This window comes from Oreochromis niloticus, linkage group LG16 (genome assembly GCF_001858045.2).
Source record: "Oreochromis niloticus isolate F11D_XX linkage group LG16, O_niloticus_UMD_NMBU, whole genome shotgun sequence".
Lineage (NCBI taxonomy): Eukaryota > Metazoa > Chordata > Actinopteri > Cichliformes > Cichlidae > Oreochromis > Oreochromis niloticus.
In genome coordinates, this window is record NC_031987.2 from 18,384,063 (window position 1) to 18,407,137 (window position 23,075).

The following is a 23,075-nucleotide window of genomic DNA, read 5'->3' on the forward strand; positions in this document are numbered from 1 at the left end:
AAAAGTTGAGACTGAAGAAGTCACTTGGGTGAGTGACGAAACGTTTCTCCCACTGAAACCGCTACATAGAAATGAACATAATGAACTGTTTGGTGCCCTACTTATGAGCCCGCTCAGCTTAAGGTTGTCTAACCACGCGTGTAACCATCCAATGTTTCGATCGAGGATGGAAAAAAAACGAGCGATGTTACTGATCTCCACCAATCCACCTGTACACATACACAGAAGTCATGAATAATGTAGAGTATGCAGGAAATATCTCAGACTTCCTCTTGCTCTAGGTCACCGACAGGAAACATAAACCACTTTAACAAGTGTGAAAAGACACAGGCAGATTTTCACACAGACTAAGAGCTTGATCACAGAGGCTATGCCGAGGACGTAAAGTGCTGAGCCTGAAAGCTGAAGGTTCATGATGAGTTGTTTCCTGCTCTCCGTTTGGAGGTCCAGTTTGATTCTCTGCCTGGGTCAGCTTTTGCGTTGTGGTAAGTGGTACACTGGTTTCCTTTAGCTGCAGTGGATTCTAGTCAGTGACCTCGAGGATTCACTGGAGATGTCAGAATATTAACTGTGTTAAAGTTAGCAGGTGGTAAGAACACACTGCATGTCCATTTTGAATAGAATAATAATATATAATTACCATCAATACATATGCATGTTAAGCTCATCGTCTTTGGTAAAGCTAAAATATTGTCTGTGTTGTTTGCATCGTTTAAAAAAAAAAAAAAAAAAAAAAAAGCTCCGAGATTAAACTGACTGGTTCATCTCCTTTGGTGTCTCTATATTTAATATCAGTTTAATTGCTACACGAAAGCAAATTAGCTCCAGATTATTTTCATGCATCATTTGCATCATTTGTGTACATATTATCTCAGTCTCCCCCCTAGTCTGAGTGTTTCCTCAGCCACCCTCCTGTCGTTCAGGTTCCATGTTTCCTCGTATTTCCCAGTTTAATTTGTTCCATTTTGGTTTCTCTTATTTTATACCTTTTCGATCAGTCTTAATAGAAAGCTCACTTTATGTTAACTTGTTCCTGCCTGTCAGTGTCTCCTGCATTGGGGCCCTCATTCAGTTTCACATGATCTGCAGGCCGCAGATCGTGACAAAATGTTTGCTTTCTCTGGGGAAAAAATATTTCCTACATGAGGGAAAATAAAGTGACTCAAGAAAACAAGCAGTTTTTACTTGGATGAAAAGAAGATGATTGTACACATTATTTGATTTAATTAGATTTCTATCACAATCTGAATAGCACTCCTGTCCTCGTAATCTTGGTCTAGACTTGTAACACTACCTCAGCCATTCGTGACAGGAACCCACAGTTTCCTTAAAAAGGAACTAACAAAAAACTCAGTCATATGGCTGATTGTGGCCATCACCTAGAGGGTGATCATATCTTTGACAAAACTTGCAAACATTTTTTCTTTTTTTTATCCAAAATGTCATAAAAACCATATTTTTGCAGATAAGAACTTAACAAATAAAAAATATATAAATCTTTCTGAAAATATTGTGTATTCATTCTATCATTCATTTGTAACATGCCTGTGCACCCTATATTTTAGATACTTTAATACTTATAAATACACAAGTGGCACTTTGGAGTTTCAGGATTCAGATGACTTCATTTGTGTTTTGTCTGTGCTTTACTCAGGAGAGGCCAGAGTGAAAACTGAAGTACAAGCTGGGCCTCTGTATCGTGTGTTAGGCTCTCCCCTCTACATCACCTGCAGTGTGAGTGGCTTCAGAAGTGAAAACACTGACAAACATTTTGAATTCCGTATGACGACGCCTTCAAACCCAAACAGGGACATCCAAATCATCAGTTCCAAGGATGATGATTTTGGATATTCCAATCACCTAATCCGTGTGAGAAAAAATGAAATTGCTTTGAAACGTCTCTCACCAAACTCAGTCCGCTTCGAGATAAAAAGCCTGCTGAAAGCTGATGAAGGGGAATATGAATGTACTGCAGTCAACTTAGAAGGTGCTTATGATGGAGAGTATTCTGCTAAGACAGTCGTTAAAGGTAATCAATCACCATCCTGATTTTCAGTCATAACGCTTGAATGTGTCTTCATGTAGGTATGGTACAGACGATGTCAGAGCATTCATGACTTTTCATTTGTCTGATGTGGTTTCATAGTGATTGAAGACTCCTTGAGTGTCTCATCATCTGCTTCCACACCACTGAGCTTAAACGAGGGTGAAGCTCTCACTTTAACATGCCTGGCCTCTAGCAGCACCAGCCAGCACACCCATCTGTCTGTTGCCTGGTATCTCCATAAAGATGGACAGGAGGACGCTCAGCCTATCATTTCTCTGAATAGAGATTTTACACTGAGCCCAGGCCAGGGGTTTGAAAGGCGTTACCAAGCAGGTCTCATACGCTTAGATAAATTGGGAGAGGCCGCATACAACCTACAGATGGCTAAGGTTGAGCCATCAGACCAAGGTAGGATCTACTGTCAGGCTCAGGAGTGGATCCAAGATCCTGATGGTTCCTGGTACATCATCATACAGAAGAATGCCGAAGAAATGACCCTGACAGTTAAAGCCACAGGTTGGAAGCATTTTATTGATTTTGCTTAGCCATGCTATATTAAATAATATGTCTTGATATTGGTCAGCACATTAATGTTAGACAACTGCCTTCATGATTTAATGTGTGGATGTCTCACTGTTTTCATTTTTATCTTGAGTAGAGGTGGTAGATCCATCGTCTCCGTCTCTGGCAGTGGAGATCTCAGCACAGCCAGCAGCGCTGCAGGAGGGGCAGGAGCTGTTGCTGTCCTGTAATATAAACACACAGGACGTGGAGAAAAGATTCTTCTCTGTAGCATGGCTCAAGGGACGTGTGGAGCTGGCCCGCATTGGTCCCACAGGCGTTCTCACTGTGGCACCGGAGTACAGTGTTCGCCAGAAAAATGGAGAGCTCAGAGCCGCCCGAAGCGGGAACAGAGATTACCGTCTCATCTTAAAGCCTGTGAGAACTGAGGACCAGGGAGAGTATATCTGTAGAGTCTGGCCTCAAGAGAGAGGCCAAGATGATGCTTTTATTGAGGGAGAAGCCAAAGACTCCACCCCACAGCGGGTCAACATCTCAGCCACAGGTGTGTCAAAGTGAACACATTCCGGGTTCAACTCACTTTCCTTTTTTCATTGTTAATTTTATCTGTAGGTATTAAGGATTACACAAGGTGATTTTGCTTATTTGTTTTTACTGTTAGTGAAATTTAATTATTTTATTATTAACTTCTCAAACACAGTCATACTATTTGTTGCCTCATCTCCTCACAGAAAACAGGCTGACAGTCAAAATGCAGCAGGCTGTAAATGTGGCCGAAGGGGGCGGGCTGCATCTCTCCTGTAAAGTGGATGGGGTTCAAGGTCAACTCTCTGTCACCTGGGAACAAAAATCAGCATCAATGGCCTCGTTCACCAAGATCATCAGTATAAATCAGGAGGGTGTTACAGAGATAGCAGAGGAGTTCATGAGTCGCAAAGTGAGGGTGATGCGTCCAACTACTCACAACTTCACCTTAGAGCTTGATGAGGTCACACTGTCTGATTCAGGAGTGTACCAGTGTGCTGTGTCTGATCGCAAACCTAATGGCAAGACTCACAGCCAGACCCAAACTACCACTGTGACAGTGATCTCTATAGGTAAGATGTGTCTGTGTGTTTGTGTAGTACAAACTATTCAAGACATGATATTACCTTCATTGTAACAGGTGTTTCTATTATAAATTCTAACACTTCTTTGTGAAACCACACTTCAAATGTTACAGAAGAAATAGCAAAGTAAATATGTGGATTTTGGTCAGCTTGACTGTTGATCTGTTTACTTGCAGATATATTCATTAAACCATGTAGCCCATAGTGACATATTACAAGAAAATGGCAGGCAAATATCCAAAACATACTTAATGTAATACTTTGGGAACCCTTCTTTTGTTTACTGAACCACATTAAATCAAACGTTACATTACCCCACAGGAAATCTAGATGGAATATATCTACAAAGCATAATCATGTTATTTAGTGGATTTACTCTTTGCATTGTCATAAGTCAAAATTTTAGGTTTCCACATTTCAACACTCAACAATCAGATTGCAAAATTATCACCGGCAAGCAAAAATTATTTTGGTTTATGTATTTTTTTAGCTGAATTGTGAGTGCGGCTTTCAGAAAATAAAACTGTCTTTAGAATGTTTGACTGAATATTATCTGTTGTAGCATTTCAGCCCCAGGGTGTGTCATAGTGAACACATCTTCTCAAACACAGTCATACTATTTGTCTCATGCCTCATCTCCTCACAGAAAACAGGCTGTCAGTCAAAATGCAGCAGGCAGGAAATGTGGCCGAAGGGGGCGGGCTGCATCTCTCCTGTAAAGTGGATGGGGTTCAAGGTCAACTCTCTGTCACCTGGGAACAAAAATCAGCATCAATGGCCTCGTTCACCAAGATCATCAGTATAAATGAGGAGGGTGTTACAGAGATAGCAGAGGAGTTCATGAGTCGCAAAGTGAGGGTGATGCGTCCAACTACTGACAACTTCACCTTAGAGCTTGATGAGGTCACACTGTCTGATTCAGGAGTGTACCAGTGTGCTGTGTCTGAGCGCAAACCTAATGGCAAGACTCACAACCAGGCACAAACTACCACTGTGACAGTGACTTCTATAGGTAAGATGTGTCTGTGTGTTTGTATAGTTACCTACATTATAACACGTTTTTCTTCTTATTGAGTGGTTTGATTTGTTTAATAATAAATTAGCAAAATAAATATGTGGATTTTGATCTGCTTGGCTATTGATCTATTTACTTGCAGATATGTCCATTGAACACTTTAGCTCATAGTGATATATCACAAGAAAATGGTAGACAAATATCCAAAACCTGATATTGAGATCTTGTCACCGTTGGGAATCCTTCCTTTGTTTACTGTACCCCTGCAATTAAACCAAACTTTACATTAACCCACAGGAAATCTACTAAATGTTATTCAGTACATTTATCCTTTGCATTGTCAAAATCATATGACCTCCCCTCAGGCCAAAATATAAAGGTTTCCACATTTCATTTTTGACATAGGTATTGTGACACTTACTGAATGAAGGCAACGTTTATCGGATAATTTTCATAATAATGTTAAACTTTCTTTGCTTTTACGTAAGAAATGAATGGTGACATAACAATAGCCATATTGTGTAGACTGAGAAACCAGTTGTGGTTTTGTAGCCATGTATTTGCATCTCCTTTTTGCTTTCAACACTCATGATTGCTTGATCACCAGCTTCTCCTTTCTTACTTGCTGTCACTGACTATTTTGGATTTTTGTGTCAGACACGCTGATGGGAGTGTCTCTAGTCAGTCGCAAGAATCAGGTGACTGTTGGAGAAAAATTGGAGTTGATGTGCCGGGTCAAAGGGCCACACATGCCGGTAACAGTGACTTGGAGCGTGCAACGTGAGGCTAAAACACCAGACACCATCCTGACACTTTCCCCTGATGGCACCATCAGTTGGTCTGCAGATCAGAACCACTACCAGCTACGAGTAGAAAGCAGAAAAACTGAAGTCATTTACTATCTGCTGGTCATTGGTACCAGCCACAGAGAAGGAGGAAACTACCAGTGTAATGTGTCTGTCTTACTGAAGAATGTGCACAAGGAGTTGAAAGCATCCAATCAGCTTGCTGTGATAGTAAACAACCCAGGTACTGCCAGCTGCAGCCATTTTGGAGCAACATTAAATAGAATAGAAAGAGTCATTTTTTTCCCTCTTTCCTCAGAAAATAATGAAAATATTGTCTCCCTTTTCTAGTAAGCAGACTTGATGTGTCACCCATCCCTGCGTTGACAAGAAACATGAACACTGACATAACAATAACATGCTCCATCGTCACAAAAACGTCAGAATCATCACTCTACTCTATCACCTGGCTGCATGAGGAAAATGCAGGAAATAAGACCATTGTAAGCTTGGACCGGAATTCCATAGTAACGGAATCCCAGGCGGACCTGGGTCAGCGAATCAGCATGAGGCGCAGCAAAGGACCCACTTTTGAACTGACTATTCGGCAAGCTCGAATCTCAGATAAAGGTTCATATACATGCAAAGTGGGCGAGTGGCTTCAAGATCCTCGTGGTGAATGGTATCTGCTCTCAACAGTGTCCAAAAGCACAGTGCTAACAATTACTGAGCCTGGTGAATACATTTATTTTTCATACTACATGTTCACATGCCATATAATTAGCACAAAAATAAATTAAACATATCATTTTAAAAACATATAACTTCATCTTCTTTTTTCTTTCTCTAGCCAATGACCTTTATTTAGATAAGAAAGAGCAGCAGCTGACTGCCAAACAAGGAGAGGAAGTAGAGCTTAACTGTAACATCACCTCAGGAGCTTCTGGTTCTTCGATTTTCTATGGAGTCATTTGGCATTATGCTGCAAACAGTTCGTCTTTGAAGAATGCCATCATGGTGAAGCTTGACCACACCGGCCTGGTGAGTTACCCAGACAACAAAGACTTTAGAGGCCTGCAGGAGCGGCTACGCCTGTCCAGACCCACTCAGAAAAGCTTTTACCTAAGTATTCAGAAAGCCCAAGAAGAGGATAGTGGAACCTACTGGTGCGAAGTGGATCAATACCAGCTGGATAATGAAGCTCACTGGCAGCTGAAGGCCTCAGACAGTGGTGGTGCTATCAAACTCAGTGTAAAAGTAACAGGTATGATCACACCTTTAGAAGTGTTCTGTTGGGACCCTAATGGTATAGCTATTTTGGGGGGCTATTTTTTATATAGCTATAATATGGGGGGTGGGGGGGGGGGGCTGACCCCAGCTGAAAGAATCTTTTTGCATACTAGTATAATGGTGACCTTGACCTTTCTTTGTATTCTTCTTTGCAGGTGATGCTAATGCTAATGCCGTATCTGAATGTAACACAACAACCTATACAATCGTTATTGCAGTTCTCATCATCATAGTGGTGGTTATATTATTACTGATGTTCAAGGTGTGCAGAAGTAAAGGCTCACAAGGAAAAAAGTCAACTCCATCTCTCTGGGCTGAATCACTACCTATGAACAACAAACCCAGTGGAGACGACTGAACATCAGGGACATTTTCTGGTTTCTCTTAGATATGATGCAAAAATATGCAAAAGTTTCCATTTAAAATCATTGTGTCCATTCATTTGTTTATAACATTCCATGAAATAGCTCTGCTGATTTACTTTCAGTACAGGTAGGAAGAATTTTTTTCTTTAGGAGTTGATGAAACTAAATTTAGAAAGGCACTTCTCATTTTATAGATTCTTCTGCTCATTTTTAATGCCCAAATGCACAAGCAGCTGAACTGTGGCAAGTCTGTGGCTTCACATCTGCGAAGACGTTGCAATGTAGCACGTCTTCATGCAGTTATCATAAATTGTGGTGAATGTCTAACTAGTTCAGCAATTACTCAACCGGGAAGTGCCATGGTAATGCTCAGAATGACTGTGTGGTCTCGAAATCCTGCTGAGTTGTCCATGTGGCAGACATTTAAATGTTAGATACTGATCGCCACAGTGTTCTTAAGAATTTTCACAAGATGCTTACTAATGCAAACTTTTCCTTTTTTTGCTGTTGTTGCAAAATTGTTTTGCTAAAGCTTACGCAAATTGTTTGATGATGACAGTATTTCTCATTTGCATCTGAGCCATGATGCACAGTGTTATATATATATGTGTGTGTGTGTGTGTGTATATATATGTCTCATTTATTTTATGTTGGTCACATGCAATCTAGCATTTCATTTTTTTCATTGCTGTGGCTTGAAACAATAATTCTGATTTGAATTTTTAACTGAAGATAAACCCCACATAAACAATAGACCTTGACAGTTCATCAATTCACTAGCTGGGCCCAGGTCCTCATTTTAGGTTTGACAGCGTTTTGGTAGGTAAAAGTGAATGCTTTGACATGAATTGAGCTGCGGTTTGGGGAAGGCCTCGAAGGGGACTGGCGATGGCTCACGGGCCTGGCAGATCCCCATGTACTAAATAGAAGCGAAGAAGTTAAAGAATAGAGAACAAGGAGGGAGGGAGGGTGGGGCACGTAAACAAGAATGATCAGCTTGCAGAACTGGGGGAACCTGTATAGATGACAGCTGGAAGGAGTGTGTTTGGAGGCGTGGTCCTGCTCCTGAAATTCCGATACATAATCTCCAATAGATAACATACTGAATATCGATGGATTGTAAAAATGAACTGCACACATATGGTGGTCATAGGTATTGGTCAGCCGTTTAAAGCATTTTAATTCGTGGTTATTCATCTTGCATTTGTCCCACTGGCTGTTAAGTTTAGTGTTACTTTTTATGGATTGTATTTCTCTATGAATTTTATTTTTTCAAAAGTTATAGGCTTGGGCAGGTCTACTGCCCCTGAAAGACTGCTCTTATGTTGATGTGAGTGCTTTCAAAGTAAAAAATAAAGTTAGCACTTTGATGTGTCAATGTGTCAAAATAAATAATATATAAAAAGACATAAATAATATTAGTGTGTGGCTATGCAGGGGCTTACAGGATGCAATGTACTATATATGTTTGCTGTCTCGCACTCTGTCATTCTTTCTCTATTTCACCTTAGTGTTTCGTTCATTACCCTCTATGAATCTTTAACACCTTTAAAAAGGTGTTAAAGACTCTAGTCTTTAAAAAGACTAGCATAGAATCAACTTGTTGCATTTACTTTTCAGCGAACAGCTGAAAAGGAAGGAAGAAGAAAGGAAGGAAGGCTTTTGTGTGGTGTTTGTATACAAGTTGAGGTAAAACTTGCAGCGTTTCTCTGAATGATGTGAGAGATTAAAAGAACACTTTATGGCAGACTGTAGTTCTCTCGGCCTCAGAGAGATGTTGCTGTGCTGCCTTTGGTTTTGAATTTTACAAAGTGATGGACTGGGCTTCTTGGTACAGCCTCCCTCTGAACTTTACAGTCATTTCACTTGCTTGTGTTGCCATGGCAATGACTGTCGGGGCAAACAAACAAAAAAAACATAAAATTTGGGAGGCAAATCACTGCACAAATGTTGCATTGAAGGATATGATTTTATATAATTTTATATGATGGAGGTCAGTGATATTAAAGCAGTAGGCATACAATCTCTGGCCTTGTGATAAATAATTCTTTTCGTGGGAAATGACACTGAAAGAACACTGCTTTTACAAAAACAATGACTCTGTTTGTCCATACCTGCATACACAAACAATGAATAGATTTCATATGTCAGTTGTGCATGCTGCCTGTCTGGTTGGTTAACACACTTGAATGGCAAAGTGCCAGGAAGAATATTAATGCCACTCGTAATGTTGTGGATCCTGTGGCCTCTCCTCTAGCACCACCATGAGGACATTTTTTGGGTGAAATGTCTAGATAACGTTGACGAACCCCTAGGTTTCCATCTAGCTCCAACAACAGGATGCAATATTTCTTTTTCATCGGGTTGGCGATAATAATAAGGACGATTTGTTGGTTGTTAACTTCAGTACAGCTACTGAGTTTTGTGGTCCTTCGATATTGTGTCCAGAGCCATCATCAGCTCAAGATTCCAGAGTTCAAGATCACAAACCTGAAAGAAAGGAAATTCCAATTAGTCCCAAATATAAATGTCAGCAATATTCCCCAACATTTAGACCGCAAACATGTTAAACATTATGTCCGCTAAAACAACAGGATGTGAGCACTGATAGCAGGTGACTGCAGTTTCCTGAAGGAACAGATGATGTCCGGGGAAACTCGCTGGTCCTTATGGGTGGCTCCAAAGTGGTTCCACAGCCTCTGGTTCACAACCAAGATCTCCATCCAAAACCAATTTTTTTTAATCGAATCTATAATTCTGGTGATAAACTTAACCCTTATTTCTTTCAATGTTTCTGTAAATGTGTCTTTCACCTGCATTTTGAGCAGCAGCTTGATGTGACAATGAAACATGCAGGCCTGTGAAACACTGTAAGTCTCAAAATAGGACTTTAGGACAAAAAGATGATCTAGTCCAGATGTAGGAATATCATATTGTCCAGTCTATAGCTCAAAGGAGACTCAAAGTCATAATGAAGCTAAGAAAAGGTTTCATGATACATGATACTACATGCAATTCACCCATTATTAGCAGGCTTCTGCTTAATTATGTGCTATCTTGAACTGGAAAAAAAACTCAAAATAAGTTTGTGTGGTGTTATTTATGTATTGTTCCATAGGAGGTGTGAATAAATTGTGAATCTGTGCCATATATAACTTTTATAGATTAGTTTCTGTCTTTGTTGTGATTATAATCCATGTTGATTCATACAGGGACGAAGCATGGCAGTGCAGGGAAAGGTAAAAACACTTTGCATCTCTAGCTGGTTTTCTTTTTTGTTGCTAATTAAAAACATCACTGATTGGCATGTGGCCTGTGGCAGCTTCACGGTTTAGCCCACAGAGCATTTCTGTTTTGTTTGCAGTTTCTATTCTGTCTCACTCAGAGTGAATTTCTAATATTTTTATTCTTGAACACGTCCTGAACAGTTTTCACTAGAATACATTTTCTTTCATCATTTCAAGTCTCTTTTCTCTTAGCCAGAATTTAATATGGTGTATTTCGTCTAAGGAGTAATGCAGTCTCATACCTAAAATACTTTCTTAACATTTCTGTTGAATACATCCATTCATTCTCATCTGCATGTCCAATTCAGAGTCCTGGAGGGGCTGGAGCCTTTCCCAGCCACCACAGGGCGAGGTGTACCCTGGACAGCTCTTTATGCCTTTTTGAACGTACCTAACAATATTTTTTTAATGGCATCAGGGGAGAGAATGACAAAAACATAAAACGTTATGGTGTTAATTTTATGAGCATTTAAAAATAAAGTTCCCCACTATTTTTAAGCAGTCTGCAAATTAAAATGCCGATTTGAATAGGACTGGATAAACTGTACGTCCTTATGTTCTCCACCAGGTGGTACTATTGCCTCATTAATATACAGCATCATTCAAACAAATAAATTCAAGCTTGCAAAGTTTGCAGAAAGAGGTCGAACTTAGATGGGGTGGTCCTAAGGAGCGTAATTAACTACTTTATCTCAAGCTGCCTATGCAAGAATATGATCATGGATGTAAATGTCAAAAACGTGCATCACCTGCTGGGAACGAGCAAAGACATGAGTTTCGTTTACACGAATTCAGAGGTGGAAGCGACTCGCTGTCCAGCAGGTTTTATTTTTAAGACATGTATTTTTAATGTCTTGCGGGGGTCAGTTTTGCCCTTTTCTCTCCCCACTCGTTTTGGGGAAGAAAAAAAGAAGCCCAGTTGTCCTTCCAGTTTTTCCACTTCTTCGTACATTGTTTGGCAATTTCCCGCCAGGAATTCACTGACATGTACGAGTCCTTTTATTGAGGCCGGAAATGCACAGGAGCAGTCTGAACAGGCCAATCACAATAGTAGCCGTCTCCCTCAGCGGGACGCGGAATAACATTTCCAAGAAACTGCACGTCATTATATTCCCATTTACGGCGTGAAAGGTTTCCGAGAGGTAACGTACCTGAAGCGCAGGCAAATACAGGCATGAAAAGGCACAGAGAGATTACACAGTAACACAGTACACATTAACCAAGAGCTTGGTCGCGGCCGAGGACGTACAGTGTTGAGCCTGAAGTTGAAGGCTCACGATGAGTTTCGTGCTCTCTCTTTGGAGGGCGGGTGTGTTTCTCTGCTTGGGTCAACTTTTATATTGTGGTAAGTAGTACAGTGAATTCCAGTAGTTCCATAATATTAAGTTTAATGTCTCAGATAAACCCAAGATGTTGTTTGTGTTGTCTGTAAAGGGTTTTTTCACATTTTATGAAATTGCATTTAGCAAAAACCTCAGAGTAAATTCAATGATTGATAAATGTTAATTCTTCTTTGGTCTCTATAGTTTTAATATCAGTTTAGTTGCTACATGAAAGAAAATTAGCTCCTCCAAATTATTTTCGCAAGTCGCTTTTATGACAAAGTAGTAATGTTTGCTTTCTGTGGGGAAAAATATATTCCTGCATGAAATAAATAAAGTCAATCAAGCCAACAGGCCACACAGTTACCAGTGATGTCTGACAAAACTTGCAAACATTTTCTTTTAATCATAAATGTCATGCAAACATATTTCCACAGAAAAACTTGAAAAAAGAAAAAATATCAAAATCTTTCTGAAAACATTGTGTGCACCTGTAACATTTCATATATCAATGGATGTTCAATGCACAATTCATGCAGTGTGCCATAACCTACCTACCTACAGTATATGTTAGATACTTTAATACTTATAAATACATGAGTGACATTTTGAAGTTTCAGGATTCAGATGAGTTCATTTGTGTTTTGTCTGTGCTTTACTCAGGAGAGGCCAGAGTGAAAACTGAAGTACAAGCTGGGCCTCTGTATCGTGTGTTAGGCTCTCCCCTCTACATCACCTGCAGTGTGAGTGGCTTCAGAAATGAAAACACTGACAAACATTTTGAATTCCGTATGACGAAGCCTTCAAACCCAAACAGGGACATCCAAATCATCAGTTCCAATGATGATAATTTTGGATATTCCAATCACCTAATCCGTGTGAGAAAAAATGAAATTGCTTTGAAACGTCTCTCACCAAACTCAGTCCGCTTCGAGATAAAAAGCCTGCTGAAAGCTGATGAAGGGGAATATGAATGTACTGCAGTCAACTTAGAAGGTGCTTATGATGGAGAGTATTCTGCTAAGACAGTCGTTAAAGGTAATCAATCACCATCCTGATTTTCAGTCATAAAACGCTTGAATGTGTCTTCATGTAGGTATGGTACAGACGATGTCAGAGCATTCATGACTTTTCATTTGTCTGATGTGGTTTCATAGTGATTGAAGACTCCCTGAGTGTCTCATCATCTGCTTCCACACCACTGAGCTTAAATGAGGGTGAAGCTCTCACTTTAACATGCCTGGCCTCTAGCAGCACCAGCCAGCACACCCATCTGTCTGTTGCCTGGTATCTCCATAAAGATGGACAGGAGGACGCTCAGCCTATCATTTCTCTGAATAGAGATTTTACACTGAGCCCAGGCCAGGGGTTTGAAAGGCGTTACCAAGCAGGTCTCATACGCTTAGATAAATGGGGAGAGGCCGCATACAACCTACAGATGGCTGAGGTTGAGCCATCAGACCAAGGTAGGATCTACTGTCAGGCTCAGGAGTGGATCCAAGATCCTGATGGCTCCTGGTACATCATCATACAGAAGAATGCCGAAGAAATGACCCTGACAGTTAAAGCCACAGGTGGGGAGGATTTCATTGATTTTACTCAGTCGTGCTATATTTATAACACAACTTGATATTGGTCAGCGCATTAATGTTTACTTATCCTATAGACACCTGTGTGGATGTCTCACTGTTTTCATTTTTATCTTGAGTAGAGGTGGTGGAGCCATCGTCTCCGTCTGTGGCAGTGGAAATCTCAGCACAGCCAGCAGCGCTGCAGGAGGGGCAGGAGCTGTTGCTGTCCTGTGACATAAACACAGAGGACGTGGAGAAAAGATTCTTCTCTGTAGCATGGCTCAAGGGAAGTGTGGAGCTGGCCCGCATTGGTCCCACAGGCGTTCTCACTGTGGCACCGGAGTACAGTGTTCGACAGAAAAATGGAGAGCTCAGAGCCGCCCGGACTGGGAACAGAAATTACCGTCTCATCTTAAAGCCTGTGAGAACTGAGGACCAGGGAGAGTATATCTGTACAGTCTGGCCTCAAGAGAGAGGCCAAGATGATGCTTTTATTGAAGGAGAAGCCAAAGACTCCAGCCCACAGTGGGTCAGCGTCTCAGCCACAGGTGTGTCAAAGTGAACACATACACACTCAGTTATTCAGGGGTTTAAATCACTGTACTTTTTACATTGTTTGTTTACTCCCACAGAGAGCTGGCAACTGTTAAAGTTGAGACAAACACTGCAGTCAAAATATCCACTGCAACTGTTGTTATAAGTAGCTTTATTGACTACATCCACTGGTCCTACTAAAATTCACTTAACAAGGGCACACACAGAGGTTACGGCACAGTGTGAAGCACTATTAAAATTATTACTTATTAACTCAGTTATCACACTCCAAAACCCACTACACTCAATTCCATCACCTCACCAGGTCCGACCTAACACCTGACCACTCCCAGTGAACACACCAGCTGCTACCAGGAAACCTTAAAGATGACAGCAGGACCAGGGTTAAAATCACTAACACAATATCTAAAACAAAAAAATATAAATAGAAACCATTTAAAAACTCCAGTGGATAATAATTGGCACATGACTGGAATTCCAAACAGAAGCAGAGAATAATTAGAATCACACATAGCATTAACACATCATACACGAATGCATTACTACAAATATGCTCAATAATTAAAGATGTAAATCTCCAGAGTTCAGCCAGCTACAGGTTAACATTTCTGAGGAAGGGTTTTAACATAAATTTGCATCAATAAAATAACAAAATGGGTCAAGAGGTACTTCATTAACACCAGTGTTGGGACTAACGCGTTATTAAGTAACGCGTTACAGTAACTACGTTATTATTGTGGTAACGAGCACGGTAACTAGTTATTATGCCAAAACCAGGAACGCGTTACTCGTTACTGGGATTTAGATAGGCTCGTTACTCCGTGTGGTGGATATCGCGGAGCTTCCACAGATTCAATAACATTAGCAAGTGGTGGAAGCCAGCAGGTGGATGAAGGAAAAGGGAGGCAAGAGGAGAGACCCGAAGCGGCCGCCGGTCCGAGTGTCAGGTGAACTGAACTTCAGGTAAGAAGTTATGACCTGCAGTCTATCTGGGTCAGATATAAACCAAGTTTAGGTGGAGTTTATTTTCGTTGTGCTGACTTTTTCGTACGCGCTAGCATGACGGAGTTTCTATACAGCTGGGTGGGTGCTATGTTACTGATGTTGAACTTTATTTTGTTCATACGGTTAATTATTAGAGTTGCCAACCGTCCCGTAAAAAACAGAATCGTCTGGTATTCAGAGAAAATATTACGCGTTTCGTACTGAGGTGAAAAGGAACACAGTTTGTCCCGGACTTCAGCTACAATGAAAAAGACACAAAGCTGAAGCTGCACAGCTGCCTCTTCTTCTCTCATTCTCTCCCGTTTCTACTTCAATCACGAAACTGATCAATGATCAGCTGATCGGCTTTTCTCTCTTGTTTATTTATCGCCCACTTTGCGCCAGAAAGAGGAAACCAGCGGATGTCGCGTTAAACAACAGCAGCACGTTTAAGCTTGATCAGCTGTTGTTAGAATTTATTTAATATTAATTTCTAGTATCAGCTGATGTTTGCTGGAGCCACAGCTGTAAAGCTGCTGGTCATGATATCGGTTTGGTTATCTGGTGAGAGGGAAACATGCAGATGAAACCAGGAGATGTCCTTACTGAATCATCAGAGCTGAACAGGTGATGGAGAAACAGGTTTACCTTTTAGGTGACATGGATGAGTTGAAGGGAAGTTATGAACTGTTTCTGACAGACAAATAACACCAGGATCCTTTTCTACGTAGCTGACAGCTGGTAACTGTGCAGGGGCGGGTCTAGCAAAGTGTTGCCAGGGGGCCAGGTAGGGCATTAACAGGGAAAGGGGGGGACAAGGAAATACTTTCTTATTCTCATTTAAAATGTCTCGCTTTAAAAAAAAATAATTATCTGAGTCTTACAACAAACAATTGATAGATTGATACATATATACCATCAGAACAGTGTACATCACTGTCACAACAGTGTTTGTTTTCATTCAAAGTCTTTATGATTTTTCCTATAATGGTGGGCCGGTCTCTAGTCAAAATGCCCGGGATGATTTTTTTGTCCCAGTCCAGCTCTGTATGCAGCTCATCTGCAGTCTGGTGTTACCTACATCTTCCTATTCAGAAGGCAGAATTTCCAAGTTCTGAGTACAATCAAAAGCACCACGACTGCAGTTTTTGTGTTGGATGTAAAAAGCAGGCTAGAATCATGGCGGCGGTCAACGACGGTCCAGGCGTGGGATTTCTCTCGTGGAAATGTGCACATTATTTTTTCCTTTCTATTGGTAGGTGGCACAGTGCACTTGTGGCAAGTAAGCAAGCTAGAAGACTGGCAGTCTGGCTGGGTATCCAGTTACGGAAGCAACACATTAACAAGAGAATTCTGAGTAAAACCAAAGTTACTTTCCCTAGTAACTAGTTACTTTGAAAGTAACGAGTAACTTGAAGTAACTGAGTTACTTTTTTAGAGAAGTAACTAGTAATGTAACTAAGTTACTAATTTAAAGTAACTTACCCAACCCTTATTAACACCAGCTTGCTTTGTTTCGTTTTTCTTTAAAGTTTATGACATACCTCTAAAAGAAACATCCAGCCCCAGGTTATTAATTAATCGGCTAAAGTGACTCATCTAGCTGATAGTACATTTACTGCACAAAGATGAGGCCGGTATTTAATCAACCCCGCTCACTGAACAAAACAACGGCCTACCACACCTGGTGCACAGCCTTTTGTTACCTCAGCACCTCCCACTAATTATTCTCAATACTGCTGATTCTCCCAGGAACCTGTAAGTTCCCATACACTAGGTTAATTTGATTGAACGTTATTAACTCTTTCTGTTGCCTCATCTCCTCACAGAAAACAGGCTGTCAATCAAAATGCAGCAGGCAGAAAATGTCACCGAAGGGGGCGGGCTGCATCTCTCCTGTAAAGTGGATGGGGTTCAAGGTCAACTCTCTGTCACCTGGCAACTCAAATCAGCACGAATGGCCTCGTTCACCGAGATCATCAGTATAAGTCAGGAGGGTGTTACAGAGATAGCAGAGGAGTTTGTGAGTCGCAAAGTGAGGGTGATGCGTCCAGCTACTCACAACTTCACCTTAGAGCTTGATGAGGTCACACTGTCTGATTCAGGAGTGTACCAGTGTGCTGTGTCTGAGCACAAACCTAATGGCAAGACTCACAGCCAGACGCAAACTACCACTGTGACAGTGATCTCTATAGGTAAGATGTGTCAGTGTGTTGTGTAGTCCAAACTATGTAAGACATGATATTACCTTCACTGTAACAGGTGTTTCTATTATAAATTCTAACACTTCTTTGTGAAACCACACTTCAAATATTATAGAAGGAATAACAAAGTAAATATATGGATTTTGGTCAGTTTGAGTACTTAACTGTTTACTTACAGATATATTCATTAAACACTTTAATCCGTAGCGACATATTACAAGAAAACGGCCCTTCTTTTGTTTACTGAACCACATTAAATCAAACGTTACATTACCCCACAGGAAATCTAGATGGAATACATCTACAAAGTATAATCATGTTATTTAGTGGATTTACTTTTTGTATCATCATAAGTCAAAATTTTAGGTTTCCACATTTCAACACTCAACAATGAGATTGCACATTTATTAACAACAAGCAAAAGTCGTTTTGTTTTGTGTGTTTCTCAGCTGAATTGTGAGTACGGCTTTCAGAAAACAAAACTGTCTTCAGAATGTTTGACTGAATATTATTAGTTGTAGCATTTCAGCCTCAGGGTGTGTCATAGTGAACACAGACACACTCAGTTATTCAGGGTTTACATTGTTAATTTTAATCTGTTGGTATTAAGGCTTAAAGTGTTAGGTTGCATATTTTTGGTTTGGTTTTTTTTACTGTTAGTGAAATTATTTTTTCTTCTCAAACACAGTCATACTATCTGTCTGTTGCCTCATCTCCTCACAGAAAACAGGCTGTCTGTCAAAATGCAGCAGGCTGTAAATGTGGCCGAAGGGGGCGGGCTGCATCTCTCCTGTAAAGTGGATGGGGTTCAAGGTCAACTCTCTGTCACCTGGCAACTCAAATCAGCACGAATGGCCTCGTTCACCGACATCATCAGTATAAGTCAGGAGGGTGTTACAGAGATAGCAGAGGAGTTCGTGAGTCGCACAGTGAGGGTGATGCGTCCAGCTACTCACAACTTCACCTTAGAGCTTGATGAGGTCACACTGTCTGATTCAGGAGTGTACCAGTGTGCTGTGTCTGAGCGCAAACCTAACAGCAAGACTCACAACCAGACACAAACTACCACTGTGACAGTGATCTCTATAGGTAAGGTGTGTCAGTGTGTTTGTATAGTACAAACTATTCAAGACATGATATTACCTTCACTGTAACAGGGGTTTGTTCTTATTGAGTGGTGTGATTTGTTTTAAAGGTTAATTGAGGTATTCTAAAACCACTTTGGGAAGGTTTAACTTTCTATGAAGTATGATTTGTTGGCTCTGTCAAAACAGAAAAGGCTTGACGATGCTAAGGTTTTCATTGCAAGTTGAAGATGGACAGAATTACCAATGAGTATATGACAGGGGCAGCTCAGGATTAGCTGTTTGTTTGGAGATATAAGTTAAAGAGGCGACAGTGAGCAGCATATGTGAAAAGGAGGGTAGTGGTTATAATAGGCAAACAATGCTGAATATCAGACTGATAGGCAGGATGGTAAAAGGAATTATTTTAATTTCTTTGCATTTTAATAGCTATATGACCTCCACAGGACACATTAACACTCAGCAGGTAGGTTGCACATTAACAAACCACAAGCACAAACGTTTTTTTTTAGCCAAGCCAGGTTTTCGAAAGCTATCCTTAGAATGTTTGTGTTTGACTGACTATTTTGTTTTAGGGCAAATGTGGTTTAGGTTTCGTTTACAGTTTTTTTTACAAATGACACGTAGCTGCATAAATATAGGGCTAAAACTGGCTAATGCATACATTTATAAGCTTGAGACATAGATGTCATGTGACATATTGGATGAAAGTCATTTTTGTGTATTCATTTTTATAATCAAGCTAACCTTTTCTTTAAAAGGTGAAATGATTCATGATTTTTTTTTGCTTTAACACTCATGATTGCTTGATCACCAGCTTCTCCTTTCTTACTTCCTGTCACTGACTATTTTGGATTTTTGTGTCAGACACGCTGATGGGAGTGTCTCTAATCAGTCGCAAGAGTCGGGTGACTGTTGGAGAAAAATTGGAGTTGATGTGCCGGGTCAGAGGGCCACACATGCCGGTAACAGTGACTTGGAGCGTGCAACGTGAGGCTAAAACACCAGACACCATCCTGACACTTTCCCCTAATGGCACCATCAGTTGGTCTGCAGATCAGAACCACTACCAGCTACGAGTAGAAAGCAGAAAAACTGAAGTCATTTACTATCTGCTGGTCATTGGTACCAGCCACAGAGAAGGAGGAAACTACCAGTGTAATGTGTCTGTCTTACTGAAGAATGTGCACAAGGAGTTGAAAGCATCCAATCAGCTTGCTGTGATAGTAAACAACCCAGGTACTGCCAGCTGCAGCCATTTTGGAGCAACATTGAATAGAAAGAGTCATTTTTTTCCCTCTTTCCTCAGAAAATAATGAAAATATTGTCTCCCTTTTCTAGTAAGCAGACTTGATGTGTCACCCATCCCTGCGTTGACAAGAAACATGAACACTGACATAACAATAACATGCTCCATCGTCACAAAAACGTCTGAATCATCACTCTACTCTATCACCTGGCTGCATGAGGAAAATGCAGGAATTAAGACCATTGTAAGCTTGGACCGGAATTCCATAGTAATGGAATCCAAGGTGGACCTGGGTCAGCGAATCAGCATGAGGCGCAGCAAAGGACCCACTTTTGAACTGACTATTCGGCAAGCTCGAATCTCAGATAATGGTTCATATACATGCAAAGTGGGCGAGTGGCTTCAAGATCCTCGTGGTGAATGGTATCTGCTCTCAACAGTGTCCAAAAGCACAGTGCTAACAATTACTGAGCCTGGTGAATACATTTATTTTTCATACTTCAGAAACATGTTCACATGCCATATACAATTGGCACAAAAATAAATTAAATATACCATTTAGAGATATATAACTTCTTCTATTTCTATTTTCTAGCTCCCAACCTTCGTTTAGATAAGAAAGAGCAGCAGCTGACTGCCAAAGAAGGAGAAGAAGTCGAGCTCAACTGTAACATCACCTCAGGAGCTTCTGGTTCTTCCGTTTTCTATGGAGTCATTTGGCGTTATGCTGCACACAGTTCTTCTTTGAAGAACGCCTCCCTGGTGGAGCTTGACCACACCGGCCTGGTGAGTTACCCAGACAACAAAGACATGAGAGGCCTGCAGGAGCGGCTACGCCTGTCCAGACCCACTCAGAAAAGCTTTTACCTAAGTATTCAGAAAGCCCATGAAGAGGATAGTGGAACCTACTGGTGCCAAGTGGATCAACACCAACTGGACCATGAAGCTCACTGGCAGCTGAAGGCCTCAGACAGTGGTGGTGCTATCAAACTCAGTGTAAAAGTAACAGGTATGATCACACCTTTAGAAGTGTTCTGTTGGAATGTTAATGTTCTTAATGTTGTAGCTTATGTTTGCATGGATGTTTTTCTCCTCCTCTTTCCTGACTTTTCCTGATTTTTTCCTTCATTAGCCCTATAAGTCTTTAACACCAAAGGTAACATTAATAACTCGTTCTAATCTCTTTATTTGTAATGAGAGATTATATCGAAAGAAGAGTTCAGATCAAGGAGCACGAGTATGTTTAAGAGCCCAGAGACAGCTGATATTAGTAAATCATTGGTGATTTGATCAGAGCTGTGTCTATACTGTGACGTGTCCTAAAGTTAGAATTAAATATTTGGTAAGGTGAGAATACATTTATAAAACAACTGGACAAACACATTTTGAAAAGGTTTACATCAAGTTTCTCAAGAAATGGAATTATCAGGAGCAAAAGAGCAAAGCCAGAGAATAGGGAAGAATGTATAATGTCAAATGTTTCCTGCCTGTGATTCCCCCCTTGTCCCCTGAAATTTCATTAGATCTTACTGATACCTTGTTAAACAAAAGTTTTATCCTTGTGCGTATTCACAGAAAACAATCTCTCTATTCCAAAGGAGGAAGCAGAGATGAATACAAGCAGAAACCAGGATTTGACTATCCCCTGTAACATCAACAAACAATCCAGCCATGAATCCAAGTTCCAGGTCACATGGTTTTGGCAGAAAGAAATAGAAACTAAACAGCGCCCCATATTCACAGTCTACAGAAACTCGACTCTACAGGACAGGTTTGGGGAGAATGTTCGCCTGAAATACGACCACCCTGACCCCAGCCAATTCAGCCTCACCTTCTTGAACCCTGGTCCTGAAAATAGTGGCCTGTATTTCTGTGAGGTAGAGGAGTGGCTGCCTTCTCTGTCTCGTGGGTGGAGAAAAGTTGCAGTGGAAAAGTCAGGGCATTTCAATGTCAGTGTTCTCACGGAAGGTAGGCATGTCTTAACACACTTCTCTTAACACGTCATTTTTCTCAGTAAATATCAAAAGATGTGGAAATACCTTTCTTTGTCTTCTTCTTTGCAGGTGATGCTAATGCCGATTCTGAATGTAACACAAGGACTTATATAATAATAGCTATTGTAATTCTCATCGTCTTAGTTTTAGTCCTATTGCTACTCGTAGTCACGATGTGCAGAAGTAAAGGCTCACTGGGAAACAAGTCAGGGCCGTCTCTCTGGGGTGAATCAGTGCCTATGAACACCAGCCGAAGTGGAGATGACTGAACAGCAGAAGCTTTTTTTTTTTTTAAACGCACATATGCAAAAGTTTTTAGTTGGACTCCACCTACTTTTAGACAAGCGGTCCCGCACACTTGTTTCAGAACTCGAGGGGACTGATCTTTCCAAGCTGTTGCACCCAGACTGTGGAATGCACTTCCTCTATCTCTACAGCGTTTGGACTCGGTGGAGACCTTCAAAAAGCAGCTAAAGACATTTTTATTTCCAAAAGACCAGGGCTTTTATGATGTATTTATGACTGTATTGTGTTTTTGATACCTCTCTTGTGAAGCACTTTGCGACATCTGTCTGTAAAATATGCTATATAAATAAACTTTTACTTTTCTTTTACTTTCTGACTTTACAAGTGTCCACTTTTTTGAAATAAACAAACAGAAAGCAGAGATGAGATGAGATGAGATGAGATGAGATGAGATGAGATAGCCTTTATTTGTCAGTTGCAGGTCTTTTGCCCGCTATACAGGCAGCTTACATTTGTGGATCTGTGCAAAGTTGACAGCATAAAATTTGCTTGAAAACCCCACGTGGGCGTGCGACATCATCTGTGAGTTCCAGGTGAGTGGTGCACACGTATTCAAGGTTTTGTGAGCGAGGAGAGGCGTTACGTGTAGTTTCAGACGTTTGTATGCACAGAAAGGGTTTTTATAGAGAAAATTATCGATTTGTGAGCAGAACTTAAATTGTGCGTGAATGATGAGTATTTACTTAGGTTTTCATGTACTCATTTGTAAAACAGTTTAACATGTAGTCAGATTGCTTTGTATTTGTGTGTGGATTGGAGCACACGGCTGTGAGTCCTCTAAAATTACAAAAAAAATCACTGTACATAGGTGTAAATCTTAGTCCTGTCAGCCTTGAATGTAGTCAGGGCCATCCTCATACACATGATGAGGCGCTCATTGATGAATTGAGACCTATAGCTAGTTTTGATTATGTTAACTGTGAAGAAAACTGCCTCGCTTTTGTGTGTGGAGCCAAATATATTTGAAATGCACAGGGGCACTAAAAGTGGAAGGGTCATCTCATATAAACTGTCAAACGTGTCACCTGTATCTTTTTTTTTAACATTCCCCATCGCAGTCATCTGTATTTCTCTCTTTCTTCTTTTTACATCACTTTTTTTCTTCCGTCTACTGTCTTTTCATGTGTACCTTACTTATTCTGTCTGCACTGTAGAGTCAGTGTTTACCACCTGGAATGCACTGAGTTGATTGGCTGAGTGGTATCACGTGGGACGGCTTAACTCGCATCCAGTTGGTCTGTGCATTTCTTCAGCCACTGAACCTAGATCCTAACCTTCTGTTTTGGCTGTAGGTCCAGGTCTGTATAGGACAGCTTGTGGGTCCAGATCAAGACCGCAGTCCGCCTGTTGGTGACCTCTGGTCAATAACAGTCCATGAAATAGCT

The 23,075-nt window shown here is 40.8% G+C and overlaps 1 protein-coding gene and 1 long non-coding RNA gene across 7 annotated transcripts; one reads left to right on the forward strand and one right to left on the reverse strand.

The window, feature by feature from the left end:
• Nucleotides 1-289: 289 nt before the first annotated feature.
• Nucleotides 290-22,003, forward strand: LOC102080033 (immunoglobulin superfamily member 3). 6 transcript variants are annotated; one of them, XM_019353222.2, is made up of 13 exons: nt 290-485; nt 1,655-2,029; nt 2,147-2,563; nt 2,706-3,113; nt 3,301-3,666; nt 4,325-4,690; nt 16,682-17,047; nt 17,780-18,145; nt 19,009-19,380; nt 19,483-19,866; nt 19,986-20,399; nt 20,966-21,358; nt 21,454-22,003. In XM_019353222.2, exons 1-13 carry the CDS (start codon nt 413-415, stop codon nt 21,651-21,653), a joined length of 4,500 nt encoding a protein of 1,499 aa, XP_019208767.1. In that variant the 5' UTR covers nt 290-412; the 3' UTR covers nt 21,654-22,003. The 6 variants fall into 6 exon arrangements, with proteins under 6 accessions (XP_019208767.1, XP_019208769.1, XP_019208768.1 ...); XM_019353224.2 differs by lacking the exon at nt 17,780-18,145; XM_019353223.2 differs by lacking the exon at nt 16,682-17,047.
• LOC109197648 (uncharacterized) lies at nt 8,045-11,254 on the reverse strand. Its single transcript, XR_002058751.2, has 3 exons — nt 11,170-11,254; nt 10,663-10,811; nt 8,045-9,623 (listed from the first exon to the last, which is right to left on the reverse strand). It is a non-coding gene; the product is annotated as an uncharacterized LOC109197648 (long non-coding RNA).
• Nucleotides 22,004-23,075: the final 1,072 nt, after the last annotated feature.

Bases quoted from the DNA above. Each gene is read 5' to 3' on its own strand.
- LOC102080033 (XM_019353222.2), top strand. From the start codon at position 413: ATGATGAGTTGTTTCCTGCTCTCCGTTTGGAGGTCCAGTTTGATTCTC. The intron at 3,667-4,324 runs GTAAGATGTGTC...ATCTCCTCACAG, and splicing joins TGTGACAGTGATCTCTATAG to AAAACAGGCTGTCAGTCAAA. The intron at 18,146-19,008 runs GTAAGGTGTGTC...TTTTTGTGTCAG, and splicing joins TGTGACAGTGATCTCTATAG to ACACGCTGATGGGAGTGTCT.